Source organism: Lynx rufus, unplaced genomic scaffold (genome assembly GCF_022079265.1).
Source record: "Lynx rufus isolate CCGP_SWC_20201006 ecotype Redwood Valley unplaced genomic scaffold, mLynRuf1.p SCAF_21, whole genome shotgun sequence".
NCBI lineage: Eukaryota > Metazoa > Chordata > Mammalia > Carnivora > Felidae > Lynx > Lynx rufus.
Window position 1 is genome coordinate 19801227 of NW_025814836.1, and position 25025 is coordinate 19826251.

The 25025-nt window shown below is 39.9% G+C and overlaps 1 protein-coding gene across 2 annotated transcripts in view; it reads left to right on the forward strand.

The window, feature by feature from the left end:
- AGBL1 (AGBL carboxypeptidase 1) overlaps positions 1-25025 on the forward strand; it is a 696557-nt gene that overhangs the window by 367543 nt on the left and 303989 nt on the right. For both annotated transcript variants that reach the window (XM_047086819.1, XM_047086820.1), the window contains exon 20: positions 5151-5327. In XM_047086819.1, the coding sequence (XP_046942775.1) occupies positions 5151-5327 (177 nt within the window). The remainder of the gene's footprint in view (positions 1-5150; positions 5328-25025) is intronic.

Consider the following 25025-nt stretch of genomic DNA (forward strand, 5'->3'; position numbering starts at 1 on the left):
CAAGATGTATGGTTTAATTTGTATGAAATGTCTGAAAAAGGCAAAAATTATAGTGTTAAAAAGCAGATCAGGGGTTGCCTAGGGCAGGACTGACTGGAAGTGAGGATGAAAGACATGTTTGTACAGTGATGAATGTGTTCCCAAGCTGGACTGTGGTGAGGACTGCAAAATATATGCATTTCCTAGGGGTGCCTGGGTGGCTCAGTTGATTAAGCATCTGACTTTGGCTCAGGTCATGATCTCGCAGTTGGTGAGTTTGAGCCCCGCATGGGGTTCTGTGCTGACACCTTGGAGCCTGGAGCCTGCCTCCAATTCTGTGTGTGTGTCTCTCTCTCTGCCCTTCCCCAGTTCATGCTCTGTCTCTCTCTCTCTGTCTCTCAAAAATAAATAAGCAATTAAAACTATATACATTTCCTAAAAATCATCAAACTGTTCACTTACTTCAATAAAGCTGATATCAATAATGTGTGTTTTTAAAAGTAAAAATTTATTGGGGCGCCTGGGTGGCTCAGTTGCTTGAGTGTCTGACTTCAGCTCAGGTCATGATTTCATGGTCCATGAGTTTGAGCCCAGCATCGGGCTCTGTGCTGTCAGTGTGGAGCCTGCTTGGGATTCTCTCTGTCCTTCTGTCTCTGCCCCTCCCCTCCTTATGTTCTCTCTCTCTTTCTCTTTCCCTCTCTCAAAATAAATAAACTTAAAATAAAAAAGAAGTATGAAGAAATAGAATGACATGAATTCTGTGACAATTAAAACTTGAGCCTTAAAGAATTTTAACTGCCTATTGTGGATCACAGTGAACTGAAGAGAGGTGGATGGAATCAGTTCTTTGGCAGTCCTGCCTGGGAAGTGTCTCTTGTTAGTGACATTTCCTGGCCTTGGTCTTCCTCATAAATTTCCAGTTTTGAGGAGTGGCAAAGATAACAACTGTGGATACTACTTCTACAGTAATGAGCATGTGCCAGGCACTGTTCAAAGCACCCTGTATACGTTCATTCATTTAATCTTCCCAACTACTGCATCTTCTAGAATGGTGCACGGCAATAGGATATGCTTAACCAATGTTTGTGAAATTAATAGGTACTTTTAATAGCATCCCATTTCATATATGAGGAAGGGAGGTTGCAGAAATGCAGTAAAATGTCTAAAGGTCATATAGTTAGCAAGAGCTGGGATTAGGACCCAGGTGACTCAGCACCAGACCACACCTCAGATTCTGACCTTAGTGATCTTCTAAAGCATGTGTTCTATGAGACAGAAACAAAAACCTGAGTCAAACTACTCTGCAGAATGAAGAGGGAATAAGTCCTTGTTGGACACTTGGTAGGCGGGGATTATCTAAGTTAAGAGAAGGGAAATATACAAGGTAAAGAGAGGTTTTAAAAGCTGGTTTTGTTTTTTTTTTCCAATCATGGAAGTTTGAATATTGGAGCAGAGTGACCCTTCTTTTCCTCTAAACCTCTGAAGAGCATAGTAACAACACTGCATGGTTACTGAGGCTTCACTCAATGTAGAAGCTATTCTTACCCCTCCCCCTTCTGTGATGACAAAAATGAGGGTTAGCGGACTTAAATGACTTTCTCCATGTCAAATCGTGTAGTGTGAATCCAGAATTCATACTTTTGACTCCTTGTCCCAGCTATGTCCTTGCCACATGCTTAAGTCAGAGAAAAGAGAAGATGTCTGAGTTCTGTAGAGGTGATCATGGGGAACGGGCACCCCACAGAGGGCTTCTCCCTGGAAATGAGCTGGGAGCTAGGAGCTGTCTAGTGGGTTCATAGTCAGCATATCTTTGAAAGTTCTATCTTCTGTGAATTTGGGAAACCAGGCAGGACTTGGAAGAGTCAGCAGAAAGCAGATGAATTGAAATGCAGCTCAAGCTTTTACAATGTTCCCCAAAACCAGAATTAATGATTCAGGACCACCTCTTCCCCCATCAGCTGAGGTGCTCCAGACCCAGCTGCTCCAAGACAAATGGGATTCAGTGTCTACGGGGATGCAGAATACTCATTCTCGGGGCTGTTTCTTGTCTAGTGTTTAAGTCCCTGCTAGGTTTGTGTTGAGACCATGCTAAATGCCAGCTCCTGGACCATGCTGTGTATGTATATTATGTCATTCGTTCCTTGTATTTCTTTACGTGCCTATGGAATTATAATACTTACTGAAGAAGTTCTGTCCTACAGTGGTTACACTAAGCTCATGTGATCTGAATTAGGATATCTGAGTTGACATTCTGGATTTGTCCTTACTAGCTGTGTGACCATTGAAAAGTTACTCATCCAGCCTCTATGTTATGAGATAATAACAGAATTTATGTCAAAGACTCATGATTAATTGAACTAATGCATGTAAAATACATAGCAAGTGTTGAGTGAAAAGGCAGCTATTATAATTTTCTTTTTTAAATATGAAATTTTTTGTCAAATTGGTTTCCATACAACACCCAGTGCTCATCCCAACAGGTGCCTTCCTCAATACCCATCACCCCCCTCCTCTCCCTCCCACCCCCCATCAACCCTCAGATTGTTCTCAGTTTTTAAGAGTCTCTAGTGTTATGTATGCTAAGTGAAATAAGTCATACAGAGAAAGACAGATACCATATGTTTTCACTCTTAGGTGGATCCTGAGAAACTTAACAGAAGACCATGGGGAAGGGGAAGGGAAAAAAAAGGGGAAAAAAAGGGAAAAAAAAGGGGAAAAAATAAAGAAAAAAAGTTAGAGAGGGAGGGAACCAAACCAAAACAAACTATTATAATTTTCAACTTTTGGAAACCGAGATTAAGTTTAAGGGCACAGAGCAAGTGGGAGAGAAAGAGTTGAAGGTCCCAAGTCTTTTTCCATTGGAGCTGGGAGATCCCTGAGAGCATCACAATAAGGGTCCACTGGCTCCATTCACATGCAGTGTTTATCTATATCTTAATTCATTTACAAAACAAAACAAGACAATCTCCAAATACTAACGCTGTAATTATCTTCATTTCTCTGACATAGATCTATTTGTGTGAGATCAAAAGGGAAATGGGTTCAGGACTTTATTACCAATGCTGTAGTAGTTTTGGAGTCCATTATTTAATGGCTAAACTCTTGCTGTGGATATGTAACAGACATGCTCCAACTGCACCTTGTAAACCGCTTATTCTCCAGGCTCCAACAAGGGGATCATAGCTTGTAAAGCTTTCTGAGATACGCGCCATTAAATGGAACATGTGGTCATTTGGGTATGGGCTATATGAGCTAAGAAAACCAGGTTCACTTAAGTAAGAAAAAAGAGATCATTTAAATAATGTCCAATTAACCTTTTTATAGCAAGGTAAAATATTGATAAATTGAGACCATTTTCAAGTATTTTCAATCATTTTAGTTGCTATGTATATGTCATAAATATTTTATGTAATACATAAAACAAAATAAATTTTTACATAGCATATAAATAATATATATAGTGTATGTATGTATAAATATAGTGTGTGTGTGTGTGTGTATATATATATATATATAGTGTGTGTGTGTGTGTGTGTGTGTGTGTGTGCGCGCGCGCGCGCGCGCACGCACATGTGTGTGTGAGATATATTTAAGCAGTCCCCTAAGGGTCTGGACTAGCAGATTCTATTTATTTCAGCAAATAATTATGGAGTGCCCCCTATGAGCCACCCAGCTTGGTGTGCAGAGATTTTCCTGTGAACAAGACGCAGACCTGCCCTTATGGAACTTCTGAGCTGCAGAGGAGATAGAAAATAAACAGCTAATTACATGAAAATTAATTTTACTGTGATTGCGATGACACTTTGAAGGAGAAAAATGGGGTGAAGGAATCACTGGGAGAGAGGGACAAAAGTGGGTAGATGAAATCAATTAGGGGACAATTATAGAAACTCAAGTGAGGACATAACAGCTCATTTCCCTTGTCCAAATGATGCTGTAGGTCTGCAGGCTATGTTGGGAACTTAACGATCATACTAAATTATATGAATAATTATGTTAACATATACATATATCATAGGTAATTTATAATATAATTAATACTTGTATTAATCTTTATATTAATGTGATTAAGTTATGTTAAGCATGGGGACAGTAAGAACCCAGGTTATTAAGAGATTTGCTCAGTGTTCTAGAAATTAACAAAATTGCATTTCTTTAAAAGTACTCTTAATTTGTATTCTCATTCTGAGGAAAGAACACTTCCTTCTCCTTGCAATTTGTCCAAGCCTGAAGTTTCACTGTTTGTTATCTAATATGCATAATTTTGTACTATGTGCTAGTATTCTGTCAGCAGTGAAGTAAAGAACCCTTCTTGTTAATGGCACAAAAGTTTGAGACTATCTAGGCTCAGGATTTCTGCTAACCCAAGGACCTGGTGTGCTATGAATTCTTGAGTCATCGTCCTCGAAGTGGGGAGGTCTGGTGACTAGAAGTCCCCTTTCTGTCAATCAGAGAGTGGCAAGGATCTATATACAGATGCTTTCTAACCATAGATTAAGTTGTCTCACCTAAAGCTTTTCCACCCTAGGAAACAGTGGTATATAAGAACTCAGAGAGGATGGATTTAGTTTTATAACTGGTCCAGCCTCAGATTTATGAGATTTACAAGATGGGACTAGCAAGTTCATTTTGGCAGTCGTACTATTTTAGGAAACTATATATGTGACCCTCAGCGATCATCAATGATTTGAATATTTGGGATAAGTCAGAAGTCCTTAGTTTGACTCTTGGAGCTAGAAAACCATGAGACTGGGTGGAGTCACTCTCTAAATTTCAGTCCGTATGAAATCTGTGTCTTTCCATGGAGCTCAACACAGTGATGTGTGAGGCTGAATGTATACATGTACAACATCGGTGCACAGTGATGGAGAGACATGGAACTGGGAGATCATGGTCTTTCGAGTAGGCCGGATTGACATTTGGATCCCATTCCAACCACTTTGTAGTTGGACTTATGCTATTTTTTTCTTACTTTTCTAAGTCTCAGATTCCTCATTTGAGAGCACAAAACAACAAACCCTTGGTATCCATTCCTTAGGGTTGATAGAAGATTGCAGGAGCATATATTAAGTGTTTGATATATTGATATGCTTAATAAATGTTGGGACATTATTTTTTATGATGCATATCCCTAATTCATCATGATTTTATTTTTTTTTTTGTTGTTGTAGACTCTTCCCAAAATCCTTGATAAGCTAGCTCCAGCATTCACGATGAACAGCTGCAGTTTCCTCGTGGAGAAATCCCGAGCCTCCACAGCCCGGGTGGTGGTGTGGAGAGAGATGGGGGTGTCCAGAAGCTACACAATGGAGAGCAGCTACTGTGGCTGCAACCAGGGGCCCTATCAGGTATGTGAGGCTCCGGCATATGCATACTTTCTGTCCAGCAGCTATGTACTGTAATGGGGGCACTATTAAAGACCTCTCAGTTCTTCTTTCTCTCCTGAACGTGGAAGAAGTCTCCAGGTAGTCTGGCCTCGCTACCTGATCTTGCAGAACTAATCAATGATTGCATTCACTGGCAGCACAATCTGTGTTTATCCTGGAAGCAATTTGTACGTGCCCGTTGGTTTGGTTTCTCAATCATGTGCCCTGGCCAGCAAGTGGCAGGGAGCCTTCCTCAGACATGCACCCCCAGCTTTTATGGAACCTCGGCCTAGCGCTGTTATATGCATGGGGATCTCTTGTTAACCTTTTGCACAACTCGACTGGTTCCCCTTGCATCATAAAGGGTGTAGGTTGGTGCATAGATATTGCCCTTTACATCCGTGTATTGTGTGCCTCTATCTTATGTGATTATCTAAATCAGCAGCTCTCTGTTGCCCTGCTATCACCAGAGCACACAGAAGTGTGTTCATGACATGTATCTCCCCAACATGAGTGGATCTGGGACTCATGCTCCAGTGTCAAGGGAAAGGCTCGTATAAATCACATTTTTTTTTCCTACAGCTCTGTTAACTGCATGAGCAGCTGGATAGCTACTAAGGCAGCCTGCTTTAGCTGCTCTTCCCTGTCCCCACTAGAGGAGCATAAATAAGGGACATTGCGACAATGCCATGGTAGTAGATTCTTTTAAAATTGTTAGGCAAGCTGACAGTCTTCTATTCAATCCCAAGGATACCTGGACCTTACCAACATTAAAGCTCATTACATTGGCTTTGATATTATCCTGGAACAGCCAGGAAGCACTTGGCTCCTACATGGTCCTGTGCTTGTGGAAATCTGGTAGCTCTCAGAGAAGACAGGGAGTGACAGGTGATGAATATTACCTAACTTCCCACCTGGCCAAAGACTTTTTTCTTTTTTTTTTTTTTTTTTTTTTGACACAGGGCTACTGAACAACCTGTTCTAACCTATTAATTCTGTTAAATAGCCAATCAGTCCAAACAGTTGCTCAAAATAAATTGTTCAGTTATTGAGTTAATAAATTATTAGATTGAATTAATCCAGTTTACCCAAATTAATGTCGATGTAGAATAAGAAGAGTGAGATCATTGGAGGGGCATGGGATTAGGCATCACAAGACCTCACTTTCCCACTTATCAGCAGTGTTGTAAGCTACATACCTCTACGAACCTGTGTATGTTTCATATATCAAATGTTAATATTCATAAGGATTCCTTTCCTCCCTACTGCACAAGAGTTTTTGTAAAGGCCAAAAGAGAATGTAGACATGAGTGCATTTGAAGGTTGTATCATCAGGAATATGTTCAGTCCCTTGGCATTCAAAACCTGTGTGATTGGGAAAAATAAGCCTGGAGTATTATTGACTCTAAGGACTTAAGGATATAGACTTGTATCCCTCTAGTTGTGTGCCCTTTGATGGATAGGGGCCAGACACTTATTTAAAGGAGGACTCCATGCATCCTTCACAGATCTATTGGAGTGGTGACTTTCATTGACTTTGTTTCTCCAAGTAGCAATTCAGGCTAACAGCTTCCAGTCAGATAAGTATCAGTGCCATTCATGATAAATCAACTAGAAACTCAAACCTCTGGAGTTGCTGTTTGAGAACTAGATGACTCAGACATTCAGGCCCCTACCAACACTCCAACTTCCGTGTAACAAACACATGGGCTGTTACAAATGACACGGAATGACAGAGTTGCCCAATGGGGTGGCTTTCACATACCAGCTCAGCATTTCCTCTGTGAAATTGTCCACGTGGCCTTTGCATGAGATCTTTGTAAGAAAGGATGGAGAAGGAATTGGCTAGAGGAAGCCCTAATGGTGCCAGACCTGGTTTTGCTTTAACAATCCCATCCTCTATATGAAACACCTCTCCGAATGGATTGGTTTTCTCCTTCCCTTTGTTTTTCTGTCCTTACAAATGCTGTTGAATAACTGAGCAAAATTGCAGACAGTGAGTAAGAGGATGATGAATAATTTTACAAAGGGGTAGGGGGAACACCCCAAGGGAAGGAAGCCAGCCCAGAATTGGGAGTTTTGGTGATTTTTGTTTGAGGTATATAATGCAGTCTATGAGCTATAAAGCAGTATAGAAATTTCCATCCTGAACATATTGCAAATGATTTTTGTACATTGAGAAACTCAGTCCCAGTTGAGTCCTGAGGTTATTATTTTAAGGTCATCTTTCCATTTTTTGTTTAGCATTACCATTTATCCAAAAGATGGAGGGTACTTAAATACACCCATGAGGGGCATTCCTTCCTTCCTTCATAAGAATATCAATATTTTTGCAGTTTCTCTGGTTAATGCAGCTTTAAAGTAGTTCCAATCATTTCTCCCCCAGCACACTAAGTACCTGATTTGTTAGTATGGAAATGAAATATCATTTCTTACAATGACATTTATGTTGGAACGGCATTAAAGAACATAAGCTATTACCTTCAAATAATTATTACTAATATGGTATTTTCTCTTCTATTTTCCAATCTATAGTTGGTTAATTTAAAAAAAAAAGAATTCTCTTGCATTTGTGTCTTTGGAATATAGTCTCTACTGCTAGGTTATACATTTAGATCTATAATCTCTGAGTCTCACCCACTGAGTGATTTACTTTAACTATTAGGGACTGGTCCAAAACTATCGAGGCTATGGAGGGGAAAAGTCAAAATGGAATCAGGCATACTCTCAGGGCTCATGTTTTAGAGGTGTCCAGTCTGTGTGGATAGCTGTGTATTTCACACCTAGCATTTGCAGCCTGGGGTTACATACATGGTGTGTTTGCACATTCAAAGACATGTGCCTGGGCCCCATCGGCTGCTTGTAACTTAGGACAGTGTGAGCACTGCCACCCAAGCAGGCTGTCCACATGCCCTTCGGCAATGCTGCTGACTTGTGGGCAAAACGGGTCTTCATCAGAGGAAGGACAGAGTGAGCACCTGAGGTCTGAAGAGTAACTCAACTGATATTTAAATCCCCTCACTTCGCACTGCGTCCTATGGACCCTCCAGCAATCCATTTGCTATGCCACCAACAGAAAGATTTTCCAGTAACCCAAACCTATTCAAGTCACAGTGTTGCCCATAATCCTTCATTGTGTCCAGAGCAAGTCCAGCTCCTTATCATGCCAGGTAAGGACTTGTACAACCTAATTCATTTGTGTAATGCTCAATCCCTTGTTTATCATAGAGTACATGTTGAATATGTGTGATGATTGGCAAATGAATGGAAAAATAAGTGAACAAATGGATGGCGATTTCCATGTAGAGTCAGATGATTATCCTCTCTGTCCATAGATCACTAGAAAAAGAGAAGGAATTGCCATGGTCACGTGTGACTAGAAGCCACTTTCAAATGAAGATTTAAATTTTTTAATTTTTTAAAGTTTATTCATTAATTGAGAGAGAGAGACAGAGTGAGATGAACAGAGAGAATTCCAGGCAGGCCCCATGCTGTCAACACAAAGCCCAATGCAGGCCTTGATCCCAAGAACTGTGAGACCATGACCTGAGCCAAAATCAAGAGTTGGATGCTTAACCAATGGAGCCACCCAGGCGCCCCAGAAATGGAGATTTTTAGAGTAATTGAAATGGATAGTAATGGAAAATGTGTGGGTGAGAGAGGGAAATGTGTAAGAATGAAATGTTGAGTCCTCTTGAATGTGTCACTATACACATGATTTGAGAGCACCTAATGGATTCTTTCTCAGAGTAAGGAGATTCTAATCCAGGTGCACTCTCACATGGCCACATTCTAATAAAAAATGATGATTCAATGGAAGGACTTCCACCAGTATACAGGGGGGATGCTGCAATGCACCTGCCAGATCCCCTTTTGGACCAAGGTACTCATTTTCCTGGCTGCTCACAGCTGTGTTCATCACCAGAAATTGTCTGCAGCTGATAGAAGTAGCCTTGATCAAAGCTTTGGCTTCTTAGTGTGAGCAGCTTGCATCCAATAGCTGTTCTGAGTGTGGGTACAAAGGCCTGGCCTCGCAGCCCCAGTTGGGAACACTCCAAAGGGCCATTTCAGCTCCAGAACTCTCTGTAGGATTGGCTGGGGCCTCTGTCACAATTGCACTGTGATTCAGCTTCCCACTCTGACCACTTCTGCTTTTTTCACCACTCACAGGTGTTGTGCTGGTGAGTGCTCCCCAAAAGTCCTTCTGCAAAACAACTTACTACTGTATTTCAAAAAAAAAAAAAACCCAAACAAACAAAAACCCTGAGATCAGGAAACAAAAACATTGCAACTAAGTGCTTGGCTATTGAAGATGGCTTGAGAGGGATGAACTTCATATGAAAAATTAAGTCATCTCACTTGGCTTGCAGGGCTCCCAGTGTCCTCCAGTTCACACTCTGCATCATTAGCTGTTTTAGGACATAACCCCACACAGATTGGGAGACCACAGCTCAGTGCAGGGACTCTTGCACTGCTGCTCTACCTCCATTGTGGTCCAGAAGGGATGCTGGGTGTATTAGTTTCCTGTGGCTGCCATCCCAAATCTCCATAAATTTATCCATAAATTTATCTCCATATCTCCATAAATTTATTCTTGCACAGCGTTGGAGACTAGAAGCCTGAAATCAAGGTGCCGACAATACTATGTTCTCTCTAAAGCTCCAGAGGAGACTCTGTCCCATGCCTTTCTCGTAGCTTCCGTTTTTTGCTGGCTCGTAGACATATCACTCCAATCTCTACCTTTATCTTTGTATGGCCTTCTCTGCTTGTATGCCTCTGTCTCTGTGTTATCTTTCCCTCACTTAAATTACTTATTATTATTTTTATTTCTTATTGAAGTTTAGTTGACACACAATGTTATATTAGTATCAGGTGTACAATATAGTGATTCAACAACTTATACATTATTGGTTTCTTCTTTTAAGGACACCAGTCATATTGGATGTAGGGTCCAGCATACTCTAGTATGACCTCATCTTAACTAATTACACCTGCAACAACCCTAGTTCCAAATCTGGTCACATTCTGAGGTTCTGAGAAGGAAATGAATTTGGGGGGGGGATGCCATTCAACCTGGTACACTGGGTCAGGCAAGGAGGTACAGAATATACAGATCCAAGAACCAGAAAGAAGTTTTTATTTCTTTCTTCTTATTTCTATGCTGTGAAGCTTCAAACAAATTCTAGTCAGTCTTGTTTTCACTGTACCTCCTGAACAAGAGAATAAGAAGTTTCAGATTTTCTTGGAACATCTTGGAATCCAAATTTGAAGGACATTCCGTGTATGATGAATGCTGATTAGCGCTGCTTGAGGATTATAATATATAGTACCGTAAAGCAGTGATAATGGTAATAAACACATTTATGGTACTTACTCTTTGTCAAGCCTTTTTCATATATTAAATTATTCCATCTTTGCTACCATGTGACAAAATACTGCAAAGTTGGTTTTATTATCATTACCATCATCGTCCTTATTTTCCAAATGGAGACATTTAGAGAGGCTAAGTAACTTGGTCAATATCACACACATAGCTAGTATGTTTTAGAATCAGGGTTTGAACGCAGACAGGTCTGGCACTGGAATCTTTGCTTTTACCCTCATGCCTTTTGCTTCATAGGATGTCATCGGTCAAAGTATCCCTGGGCTTTGGAAACAGGAGAACTAGCTTCTGCTTTTGGCTGTCACCAAATAGATCTGCAGCAACAAGTTTCTCATGTATAATAGGAAAATGTAATTAGAACTGAAAATTGGACATGGTCTCTGCCAAAATCATGCTTGAAAAGGGTTGCCTTCGCTGGGTATCTAAGGAGCTTCTAGATCATCTAGATCAGGGTGCTCTCGCTTGATTCTGAAACCCCCAAAAACCTTCTATGGCACCTTCTGAGTAGATCCAATTTTCTAGGGAGAAAGTATTTTGCTTTTAGCACCAATTAGCTAATGTCAGGAGATCTGTTCTACCCTTCACATCCCCCCATCTTATCCTGAGCTGTTTTGTTTTTTTATCTTTCCAGAGTAAACAAAGAGGAATTGGAGGAATACAATACCTAGGTATTGGTAGCTGTCTATCAGGCAGGGAAAATGGGAAGAGCACAGCTCGTCTTTAGTAAAACATCAGCTTAAGTTTGTATTAGTCAACCTCCTATGTTGCTTTCCATACTCACTTCACTTCCTGAAGGCTCCTCTCCTTTTCACATTTTTCCCATTAAGGAATGATTGCTCTCAACAACTCATTGAGTCTTTATTTGAGGACATCTCTTTTCCCCCCAAGTGTCCTAAGCCATAGAATCACCTCTCTACCAGGGTCTACACATATATTCTCTCTCTGCCATGCATGTGTGTGTATCACACATATGTACACAGTTGTACGGATGTCCATACCAGCAGTTTTGAATGACAGCTTCATGTGGGAGGTGTAGTTTATCGTGTAGTGTGGGCACTTGTACCAGAGTTCCAAGGAGAGCTCTGCATTTAGCAGCCATGACCTCGAGACAGTGACCTGTTTTCTATGACTTTTGGTTGTAACGGTGATGTTCCTCACAGTTCCTAGTTATAGAAATGTTGTAAAGACTGAATGAGCTACTGCCTATAAAATGTGTATCAATATTTTCATACTAAACACTCAATACCTTTTATTGTTTGTATTCTTATTGACTGTATGTAAAAATTTTTAATGATGGTTTTCTTTTTCATCTTAAGTACTGATACTTAGACTCCAACCCTCAGCCATAATTGTCTTATTCATACTTTCTTAAGTACAACCATTGAGGTTAGACATCAGGTCTCTGTGATTTTTATTAACTTTAATAGGCAGCCAGGGTTGCCACAAATATAGGTACTGATTGATTACAATTCTAGAAAAGATGTACACATGGTCAAAGCCTAGAAAGAAACCTCAAAATAGCCATAGATTTTGGCTTTTATAAAGACCGATATCCATATAGCAATATTTATAGATTTAGTTACATCAAAGAAACTTCTGTGTATATTACCTTGACATTTCCTCTGCCTTTTATTCTATCAAACTTCCTACACAATCTAGCCCATATTATAGCCAATTTGCATGCGAGGTCCTAGAAAAGAGAAGGGGAATTTGTGAGCCTGAGTCTAGGGGAAGGGAAAGAAAGAGCAAGGAGTAGAGGTCGGGACAGGAAACATACTTGAATTTAAAAGTCTATTCCAATTATGAGCACAACTCAAGAATATATTTTGGATCACTATTCTCTTGGAACCCATTTCCTTATCGTATGGGCAGCCTCAAATTAGAATATGACTCTTTTTAAGCTCTGAATTGGGAGGGTGGGGGGATCCTGTTAATTTCACTAATGTAACCTGAGGAATAGGATTTCTCAAACTTTAATGAGCATAGGAATTACCTAGGGATCTTATATGATGCAGATGTTTGCACAACGTATCCATGTGACCTGGGGTATGGCCCAGAAATCTGCATTTTATTAAGTGCCCCTGAAGATTCAAATTCTGGTGACCCAGAGGCCAGTGACTGAGAAATGGGGCAGGTTACTAGTTTTTGCAGTTTCTGTTTTTGTTTGCTCGCTTCTGGTCTCCTTTGGGCTATAGGTGATCTTCCATGGCTTTTGTCATAAAGTCTCAAATTCTCTGCCTTCCCTACCCTTGTGTAGTGTGTGTGTATGTGTGTGTGTGTTTCATTTGTGCTTTTAGATGATTGGCCTAGTTCTCTCACAAGAGTTGTATGGAAAAACTATCGATATCCCAATGAGAGTTTAAAATGTTTCTGTTTGTTTTTCTAGCTCCTGGGGCATCCCCAGGTCAAGATTTCTTAAATTGGCTATAGAACAAAAGAGTATAGGAACAAATGTAATTACATACAAAAGTGTTTTTTGGTCTATGTATACATCTTTCTGGGGAGAAAATCTATAGTTTTTAAGACATTGTTAGAAGAGTGGATGACCCCCAAATAATTAAGAGCTCATGACTTAGTTTACTGAATCAAAGATGTCTAGAAGCCCTTTACAGCTTCTTGGTTTCTGCTCTCTTAAAAAAAAAAAGTTTAATGTTTATTTATTTTTGATAGAGAGAGGGCAAGCAGGGAAAGGGGGTGGGGCAGAGGATCCAAAGCAGGCTCTGTGCTGACAGCAGAGAGCCCAAAGCAGGGCATGCAGAGCTTGAACTCATGAACCGTGATATCATGCCCTGAGCTGAAGTCAGACACTTAACTGTCTCAGCCACCCAGGCGCCCCTTGGTCTCTGCTCTTAGGTCAGCTCTAGAAGCGTTTGACTTGACTTTGTGAAAATCATCCAGGAGTCTGTCACTCGCTGACTCCTTCTGCCTGCTTATCACTTAGCACAAGAACCATGATGTATCTCATTAAGTGTAGATTGGAGTTACTTCCATCCAAATCTTGTGTGATGACTAAAAGATTAGGACACTAATCTTTTCAGGATGATGCTTCTCACAGGTGGTCTTTCCGACTGAGGGTTTGTTAGAAACAAAGAGAGTCTCAGGCCCCACTGACTGCAGCAGGATCTACGTTTTAACAAGATCCTCAGGTGACCCGTGTCCCTAGGAAAGTCTGAGAAGCACTGATTCAGAGCAGCCTTGGTCAGCAGGGAGGTGACAAAGGATTAGGGCTCACCAAAGGGAAATTGGGGAGTTCTTCCTTTTCTACTGGGGCAAGGACATTGTTCCCCAAATTTTTGTGAACTGGAATGAGCTGCTGTTTATGAGTGGGATTTAAATATTGAAGGTGGCCCTCAATATGAGACATACTGTGATCTGTGCCAACATTTTAATGCTAGATGAGTCTCTTCTTGTCCCCCTAGCCACCACCACCCCCCCCCCCCATATGCTCTCACCTTCTCCACTCTAGGGCTTTGAAAAGAGAAGGACAACTTTCCAAAAGTCCGTTTGGCCATCAGAATGCCACTTCATTCCTTTGTAAATACAAATGTGAAACACAGCTCTAATCTATCATTTTAGTATTAGCCACTATTTGAACCATTCACGTCTATGCCCTTTTTGTTCTTATTAACTGTGATTCAACAAGTGTTGCCTTGGTGTTCTTTTTTTTTTTTTTTAAGCCTCATTGTGTATGATCTCAAAACACAGTCTGAGCCATTTATTAACTCACTGTAGGCTTAATGATGTAGTGAAATATTGTCCTCATCCTCTAGCCCTCAATTCCATAATGTATGTCAGCATTATGATAGAATATTAAAAGGAATTAAATAAAAATCAAGAGGCAGAGATGCTAATAAGGTTGCCAGCAGGGGTCTTTCCTGGGATTACTAATGCCTTGGGAGCTGTGAATTTTAAATGCCCATTGTAGAAAATGGTTCATTGTTTCAAAAGTAAGGATAGAATCTGGCCCTTGGGATCATCCAGTGAGCCTCAAATGACCTCTGATCCTTTAAAAATAATGTGGCTTCAAAGGACCAAGAAGAAGAAAAGATGGTTTATCTCTGTAAATCTCACTCTCCCCATGTGATCAATGTAAGTGCAATCAACCAAATACCCTAAAGGAAAGGATATAAAACCAAAGGAAGGATTAATTTAATCCGGGGTTTTATGTAGCTTGTATCATAGGGGAAAAGGACAGGCCAAACCTGAGATGCATTTCTTTGGTTTTTTCTACGTGACCGAGTTCCTTGGAGTAGCTTCTTCTAACACAGGAGCTGAGAAAGCAGTGTCCCACTCTTGAGAGTAATCCGCAGGATATATTCTCTGTGAACTAGAGTGGACCCCAGACCATGACTGTGAAAGGTGATCCTTTCCTCCAGCCAATTTTTAAATTCTCTACCAGGTGTTCCCTCCAAAGGAGTGGCCTCCAAGATTTCTCTTTTTAAAAACTAAGCAGTAATTATCTTTATAAGCCTGTATTCCCTGAATGTAAATGAGAAAAGAACATTTTAGAATATTTTGAACCATGGTATTAGGAGGTAGGCATTAGATATTTTTATATACATTTATACATCCTTTCTTCATTGATTAGTTAACATGTATTTGTTAGGCATCTACTCTGTTTCACGCTGAAGTTTGTGACTGGGGATGTTTACAGAAATCTAAAAACACTTAGCAAAGACCAGGCACATGGTCAATTCATCTTAATTCATTCTTTCTTTCATTCATCATTCAGTAAACATTAAAAAAAAATCCAGACAATATGTTAGGTGCCAAGAATATGACGGAGTGGAATTGACAGCTTCCTACTCTCTCAGGGTTTATAGTCCAGCCAGAAAGGCAGTTAATTAAGTCAGCAATAACAGCAGAGAGTAGTATGAAAACAACTGGGTGTTATAATAGAACACAGAAGGAGATAATTTAGGGCTTTGCTAACTGTTGGTTGAGTTGAATATGAATTATCCACAAATTACTTTTTTTGTGTGAAATTGGAAAAGGTAATTCACCTGACAAAGGAAAAGACACTTGTTTGAAAGTCGGCTAAGGTCAGGGAGTTCTTGATTTTTCTTTCATCCTCATTTGCTTTCATGCTACTTCTGGCTCATTTCATAGTTCTTATTTTTTTCCTTAAAGTTTTTTTTTTAAAGTTAATTTATTTATTTTGAGAGACAGATAGAAACGCAGGTTGGGGGCAGGGCATGGGTAAAGAGGGAGGGAGACAGAGAATCCCAAGCAGGCTCCACACTGTCAGCACAGAGCCTGATGATGAGCCTTGGACTCATGAACTATGAGATGATGACCTGAGCTGAAATCAAGAGTCAAATGCTTAGCTGACTGTGCCACCCAGGTGCCCTTCATTTCATATTTTTAAATTGCACCCTGTAATTCCACATTGGGGATGCATATTATGCTGAATTTGAGTACACTGGAGCATGCAAGTGTGTTCTCCTATCCCTTCTTCCTGCATTCCCTCCCTAGGAACACACAGGAACCTACCGCAGGTGTTTCTATGGAGCTTATAGTGAACCACACCTCCCTGAAGGCAGACACAGAATTGAAAGATCAGAAATGTTTCCAAATCCTCCTTAAACTGGTACTGAGTAATGAAAGTTAAATAATGGTAATCTTGATTATTTTATGAATTGAATGTCTGGCTCTACCCCCCAAGTATTCCTGAAGACAACAAAAATCATAGTAGGAAAATACCCTTTGCCTAGTGGTTTATAACTCATAAAACACTTTCATAAACTATTATCTCAGGTGAGCCAGAAAACCACCACAGATCAAGTGTGAGGGGAAATGGAAGTGAAAGATTAAAAAAAAAAAGTGAGCCTGGGATGGCACAGAAAACAGTGAGAAGTGTGGCTGATTATTGGGCTGGTCAAAGCAGTTGGGTGGGCTTGCTCAGCTATGTGACATGTGTCTGGATAAGGCTATGTGCAGAGCCATTTCTGGGATGAGGTGTTGAGATGGAAGAAAGACTTATCTGCCAGCTATGCATGCCCCCCTTCCTGGTTCCCATTAGTCAAAATGTGTCTCCAGAGAAGTGAATCCATATGTCCAGGTGGCACCATTGGGACCTTTTTGTAGCCATTCATCTAAGTCCAGAAATGGTAGATGGGGCCAGAAACTCAGGATGGAAGGCTGGTGGACCTGGTTCTAGAATAGCAGCAATGAAGGAAGTCCTCCCAAGGATGCCAACTGGTCAGCCCCAGTATGTGGAAATGTGAGGAGCCCAGCAGAATTGGTGGCACCCAAGGCAAGGCTCACCCCTGGGGGTCCAGGAGTTGGCATCACCAAGGGAATCTGAGGAGGTGCCTAAGATTAAAATCTAAAGTTAGAGCAACAAAGTGACAGTATGCAACTAAAATATTTGTAGATTATTCCTTTTTTTATATTATTCATTTTTAGTTAACTTTACAGCTTAAGGGTTTTCCATCTTTCTCTGAAGACTCTACACTTTGAACAGTTTTCCCCCAATATTGCATTTATCACACTGCAATTTACTTAAAATTATACAATTACCAAGAAAAGTCTTTTATTTTTTAAAATATAAAGTTAGAGCAACAAAGTGACAGTATGCAACTAAAATATTCATAACCCTTCATCCTAAAATTCCCACTTCTAGAAATGTAAGTCCAGAAGTGCATGAAGATACATGTACAAAGATGCCATTGCCTGTTCATGGTGAACAAGGAGACATGACCTTAACTCCCATCACCCAAGGGTCAGTGAAATACACAGTTGTCTGTTTGAACAATGGATGCCTCAGACAGAAGGCACAAGATAATTGCACTCACCTGGTCTTTAGCACTTCTGTCCACTAGCTCCATCGTTTATGGCCAATATTTAGGGAAAATTATTTAGTCTTTTTAACAGTGTAGTCATCAGAAAAATGGGGATAATGAGTTTACCCCCCTCAGCATATGCTTGTATGCAAAGCACTTGGGAGAGCATCTCACACCAAATACCAGCTAATCCTCATCTTCATTGTCATCATCGCTTATATATTGTTACACTCAGTCTACTGATGTGAAAGCTGAGATGGAGAAAATTTAAGGGACCTTTCTTTCTTTTTTTTTTTTTTTGAGTTTTTTTTATTTTTAAATAATCTGTACACCCAACACGGGGCTCAAACTCCCAACCCTGAGATCAAGAGTCCAGTGTTTCACTGACTGAACCAGCCAGGTGCCACCCCTTAAATGCTATTCCTTAATGCTTGACAACTTGTCAGTAGTGGGATTTGAATTTAAACCATTCTAATTAGAATCGGAACACACAAAATCCTATGTTACGGCAGGTTGCCTCACGTTGATGAAAATTTCGGGCGTCACAGAGCTCGGGCAAGCAGCTATTGTGTTACATGGCAAAATTTGTGTCTAAAACGATCTTAGCAAAATGGAATCCTGGAAAGTATCAAAAGAAAGACTTCATATGGGTAATTGGGGATTCCTACTTTTGGTTAAAACAAAACATCGCTCAAGTAGAAGATGGTTTATAAAAAAATATTTAGAGGTTTTACTTACTGGTAATGTAATATGATTAAAATGTGAAGTACGTTACAAATGTGAATGTGATATTGGACTACATTAAAATTATCATAATTGCTTAGAATGAGAAAGCTGATATTCTGTCTTCTCCAACTCTGTGTAATTGCACTGAAAAAAAAAATGTGTTCCATCAGCAACAGGACTCGATTTTCGAGAACTGTGCTAAAAGTATGCAATGGTCGGGTAAAAAGTGCCTTTTGAGCCATCCTAAGGAGGATGGAGTTTATTTTCTTTTTTTTTTAAATTTTTTTTTTTTCAACGTTTATTTATTTTTGGGACAGAGAGAGACAGAGCATGAACGGGGGAGTGGCAGAGAGAGAGGGAGACACAGAATCGGAAGCAGGCTCCAGGCTCTGAGCCATCAGCCCAGAGCCCGACGCGGGGCTCGAACTCACGGACCGCGAGATCGTGACCTGGCTGAAGTCGGACGCTTAACCGACTGCGCCACCCAGGCGCCCCATGGAGTTTATTTTCAAAGATACTAGGTGTCCATCCATATGATTAAAGGAGAGATGTGATGGGGTCTTATCTGTTTTTTAACAGTTGTGTGCTGAAAGGGACTAGAGACAGGGAGGCCATGTTTGGAAGGAGGGCAGAGGCATTTGGAAGCAAATGAGAGAGACAAACACCTTCAAGAGGGATTCAGAAGGTTGGAACTCACTGGGTCTGGTAAAGGGCTGGATGGTGTGGTGGGGGATGGAGAAGTGCGGAAAAACTCAGGTGACTTCCAGATTTTAGGACTGGATTCAAGATAAGAAATGTAAGGGAAATCGTCTTGTGGGCATGTGTGAGAGAGAAAGGGTGATTATATGCATCAGGAAGTGAAACACAGGCAGGGAAACTGACTACTTCTTTGGGTGTTACTGAAGACACAAAACACTCAGTTTGGCTTAGTAGATACACTCTATGGCCAGTTCTTTCTGTGAAATTCTTGATTCTGTAATCAGAACATTAATGGAGGAGAATGTGAAGTTGCTACGTTACCCTTATGAGGGACTTTCTAACACACACTCATTACTTCAACACAATTGACCTTATCTAGCTTGCAGACTAATTTAAATTCTCAAGCTTATTTCATTTGTGCACTCCAAAATGCTTATTATAGATGTCCTTATTGCTGTCAACTTCCTAATGCTGTCTTGACTGAAGAAAGGGGTTCTGGGTCAAACTTTACTATACAAACTTGGCCATTTGTATACACATATAATATACATAATATGTTATAAACATATATATTTTTCTAACCATAATACAGTAAAATCAAGAGAAAAAAATAAAAACAGTAAGGCCCAGAAGTATACCTATGTCTACCATTGTTTTTGTCATTTTGATGTTGCTTTCTAGACTTTGGCCATATGTACATCTTTTCTAGAATTGTCATCAATCAGTACCTATATTTGTAGATTATTCCTTTTTTTATATTATTCATTTTTAGTTAACTTTACAGCTTAAGGGTTTTCCATCTTTCTCTGAAGACTCTACACTCTGAACAGTTTTCCCCCAATATTGCATTTATCACACTGCAATTTACTTAAAATTGTTAGACATTTAGGTTGCTTCCAAACTTTTGTCTGTTTTATGCAAACTATGGGTGTAAGTTGTTTATGTATAATTTTTCCCCACTCACCACCAATATTTTCAACTAATAGGTTAGAGTTCCAAAGGGGAATTTTAGGTTAAAGTGCTTCTGAAAACATGGAACTTGATCTTGCAAGATATCATTCACCCCAACTGAGTTTGGACTTGGCCTTGACCCCTTTCTCATAATGTTGAGAAGTTGCATTTCCACTTGGGCTTATTAGTTTAACCATATACATAGCACACTTACTAAATGAGAGAACCACTCAGCATACGAAGGAAGACAAGATACAAATAGAATGGCTACTTTTATTTTAAATGTATTTCTCAAACTCTGGCATCTCTTGATTTTGATTATTCCTTCTTACTAATTTTTCCCCCAGATCAGTTAATGGGAAGATCTAGTGCCAATGTTTCATATAAGTTTTCTTATTTCATATATTGTCATAGAAAGGAATTCATGGGTTTTTTTGTCAATTTAGTTTTTAGCTTTTGTGAAATGGTATCCTAAAAGAAACCATTGAAACAACCATCAGGTTGACTTCCAAATTGGATCATCATTGTGTCATTCATTTGAAATCTCATTTACCACTGAAAATCACTGCCAATTATCATAACAAATCAATTTTTGTGTCCTCACATTCCTTAAGGTACTCCTCAGTTACCCATGAATGGGTTGAGTACAGCTGTTCACAATCAACCCCGTAATATAACCTAGAACTGAAACCTTCCTCTCTCCCAAATCTCCGTGATAGAGATACTTCCTCACTGGATCAGCATTGGTGCAGAGATAAGACCTTGGTAATTTCAGTTGCAAAACATTAAAGAGATTACCAAGGCAAGTTTTCTTCTGGAAAATGGAACTCCAAAGACTCCTTTAAGGATTCAGGATACGAGTTTAATTTGGATTACCAGGTTCATATGCAATAATGATAAATATACACTGGCATGAGGCATTAAAATGATTACTAAAGCAAGGATGATTTCTCTAGCTCAGACTTTCTCAAACTTGGTACTACTATCATTTTGGGGCTGAGTAATTCTTGATTATGGGGGCTGTCCCTTGTGTTGTAGAGTGTTTTCAGTCCCTGGCCACCATCAGATGCCAGTAACACCTCGCTAGTCATGATAACAAAAATATATCCAGACATGGTCAGTTGTCCCCATATGGATCAGAACCACCGTTCTTGAGAATCATGCCTTACTACAGATGTTTTCTTTCCCAAGGCCCCTCTTTGCATCTTGGTTTCCTCAACTGTGAGGCACCCGGGTGGCTCAGTCAGTTAAACATCTGACTATTGATTTCGGCTCAGGTCATGGTCTCATGGTTCATGAGATGGAGTAATACATTGGCCTCTGTGCTGGCAGCAAGGAGCCTGCTTGGGATTCTCCTTCTCCCTCTCTCTCTACCCCCCCCCCACTTGCTCTCTCTCTGTCTCTCTCTCAAAATAAATAAGTAAACATTAAAAAAAATCAGAAGACTGACTTGGATTATATCCAAGTCATTCTCCAATCATAAAATTACTGGACCATGCCTGAGCTAGACAAATAGGCTTCATGTCTACATGATTTTCCAAACCCTAGTCTTTTGTGATTCCTCAAGTTAAAAAATCACAACAATGTTTTGAAAATGTTTTCAAAGAAACACTGTGGTGCTATTAGTTGGGGAATGTAAACAAAATGGGCTACTGTTGTCTCTAAGGAGAAAAGAAAATAATCTTTACAGACCAAGACTGGAGATTTTGTTTGTGCTAATGCCCTAAAGTTTCAAGATTGGAAGCAAGCTGGGGTATGATGGAATCAGAAGATAGGAGGAAAGTGGCTCAAACCAAGAATGAATAGAAAAGAATGAAAAGCCAATAGGTTTCAAGTCTGAAAATATGCACATCACTTTTTTTTTTTAAACATAACATAAACAAATGGGAAGAGAAAAAAAAAAATCAAGGAGTCCAGGAACTGATTTCCTAAAAGCACATTGTTTGCTTTGGGAGGCTAATTCTTTCAACATTTTGTTACTTAACTTTCACAAAGACTGGAGACTAGGTGTGAAATCCATCAGTTGGTTTCAGGGCAGGTGGGAAGGAGTGGTTAATGAATTCAAGACCCTGGTGAGAAGTAGAAACTCTGAAGTTCTACGATAGCTGTGACAGCGGGTGGCACTGAATAAAGTGACTGAGAATACCTAGCTGTGTTCCACATAACTCTACCGTCACCCTGGAAAGGGCTTTTGTAATGCTCAGTGTCTATTTGGACACAGTCTTGTCAGCACACCCTGTGCACTGAAGAACACCAATGGATTTGGGTTCAACTTCATGGGAAAGAACATTTGTATCTGAGAGATAGCTCCTGACAAAATCTAATCAGAAAGAAGGGGAAAGGATATTAAATCTCTGTCTTTTGTGCTCTCTCTCTCCCTCTCTGTCTGTCTGTCTGTCTGTCTCTCTCTGTCTCTCTCTCTCTCTCTCTCTCTCTCTCTCTGTCTCTCTCTCTCTCTCTTTGTCTCTTCCTCCTAACCCTTTACTTCTAAGTTATCTAGGCAGGGAAACTTAAGAGTCACCCCCTAAGTATTCATGACTGTGAATAATAACAAGTAATGTTATTTAAGTACTTGACCTCATAATAACTCATCATACTTGTTAGAGCTCTTACCTTCGCATGTGTTAGATTAACTGTCTATATAAACCTATAAGGTAGTTGCTACCTCTTAGGATACGGGAATTAGAGCAGAGAATAATTAGGTAACATGTCCCACAGTCACACAGAGAGTAAGTTGAAAGAACTGGGATCTGAGCCCAATCAGACTCCCTCCTGGAGTCTGCTTCCGACTGCTCTCTCCTACCACTTCACTGAGCACGCTCCAGCATGGTCTTATATCATCTTAACCACCACCTTATGAGTAGGTATTATTTGTATCTTTTTCCCACAGAAGAGGAAACCTCGGTGCAAAGAGGTTGAATCATCTGTCAAAGGTCACGTAGGAACAAAGTAAGGAATCAGGCATTCAAACTTGGTTGGGCCACCCTCAACCTTTGCTCTGACCTCTGTGCTTTTTGCCTCCTCTGGAAGAGCTAGAAGGCTTTTCCAAGGCAACTGCACAGTGTGGCCGATGCCATCGGAGTCGCAAATAGCTCGTATGGTAGCATGCTCTCCTTGTTCAGAGGAAGATGTTACACTTGGCTGCTAGGAAGAGAAATGCAAAAAGCCTTCACGGAGGGGGTGGTATTAGCTAGGGTTTGGGGGAAATGGCCTTATTTTATAGGCAGAGATTGAGGAGAGAGCATGTTGTGGGGAAAAAACAGCATATGAAAAGGCGTAGAAGCTGCCCTCCTGGAAATGTTATTCAGTTGGTCATGGAGAGGTTTAGGGCAGTGAGAGGTGTGTACCCTTTCTGAAAACAGACATGCTATGCCTTTCCTAAAGATTTTCTTGAAAGCACAACAATTCAGGGAATCTCAGGTCTCAGAAAAAAAGTTTGGGTTCAAAAGAGAAAAGGGCATGCTTATCAAAGCCATTACCAATGACAGCCTCAGAAAGTCACCAGGAGCAGAGAAGATGCTGCTATATGGGGACCTGTGCCTGCCCTGGGTTAACCCCAAAGTGGGGGCCATTGGGGTAAAAAAATCCCAGTATGAGAGTTACAGCCCATAGGAAGCTTCTAACTATTTCACAGGTCCTCAGGAGTCACTAGAAAGCCAGAACTGTCTTTAGCCACAATCCTTTTCCTGAAACAAGTAACTGGTATATACATGTATTTATATGAAAAGTGTTACTAATAAATAACATGTATGTTCTTGGCACTATAGTCAGTGATTCTAAATAGTAACTCATTTAAAGACCTCAGTAATTCTTATGTTTAATTGCCACAATTAGTAAGTTTACATTTAGGGAGAAAATTAAGTTTATGAAGAGAATTTTAAAAGTGTGCATTAAAAGAATATTGTGATATTTGAAGTCAGAGGGAGCTAGAGATGACTACTCACTTGATTTGGAACATAGTCCATGCCTTCAGTGAAGGTGATGAAAGAGTCTGAGCTTTAGGGGCCTTGGTCTCTTAAAGGTGTTACCAAAGACTGATGCAGTGGGGCTTTTCCAGTTACTGCTGTCTGAAGAGGATGCATCCAATAAGAGTCCTGCTGTCCCAAACAAAGAGACATATCCCAGGAGAAGAAAACTGGCAGCAGTAGCTACAGAGGACAAGCCTGCCTTTTGTGTCCTGCTTGGGGGAAGTTATGGCAGAGATTGTCGGGGTGTGTTGTTTTTGTCTTTTCAATATTTTTAGAAAGCCTGAGCATGCAAACACATAGAATTCATTTGCCTGGGGTCAGGCACTATGGCACCTGCAACCTGCCACTGCAGGTCAATTATATTTCTCATTTCTATTTTCATAAAATATGGGCTTTTATTGCTGCTTGTTTTGCTTAGTGTGATGCTTTCACAATTATTCATCTTATGCGACATTGCTTTTTTCAGTGATAAACCAACCTTGCATTCCTGGTATAATAAACCGCTACTTGTTTGTGATTAATTTTCTTTGTATATGCTTCCAGAGTCATTGTGAAGATACTTTGTTACAGATTTTTGCATTTATGTTTTTGAGGTATATTTGTTTTTAATATTATTTTTTTTATTGTCTTTAAGTTTTGTACACAGTATAATGGTGGTCACATAAAATGTGGTAGAAAATGTTCTTTCTCCTATTTCATTAAACAGGTTAGAGAATATAAATGTTATTAATTCTTCAAATATTTCATAAAATTCACCAATGTAATCATCTAAACCTGGATTTTATTTGTGGAAATGCTTTTTTATAATGATATTAGGCTTTGGTCACTTTCATGTACTTTCAAATGTGTGTGTGTATGTATATGTATATATACATATATATATATACATGTGTATATATGTATATACACACACACACACACACACACGTGTGTGTGTGTGTGTGTGTGTATTCTAATATTGAAATTTATAATCTTGGGGCAGGTTAGTATGATACACACTGCTCCTTCATTATCAGAAGCATAACGAAGTAAAATCTAATTTTTCAAACTCAACAATATATTGCAACATATTTCTATATTAATAAATACACAAGAGTACTTTAGGGCATTTCATTTTGTGCGTATACGGCAACTTATTTATCTGATTTCTCTACTTGTGTACTCACAC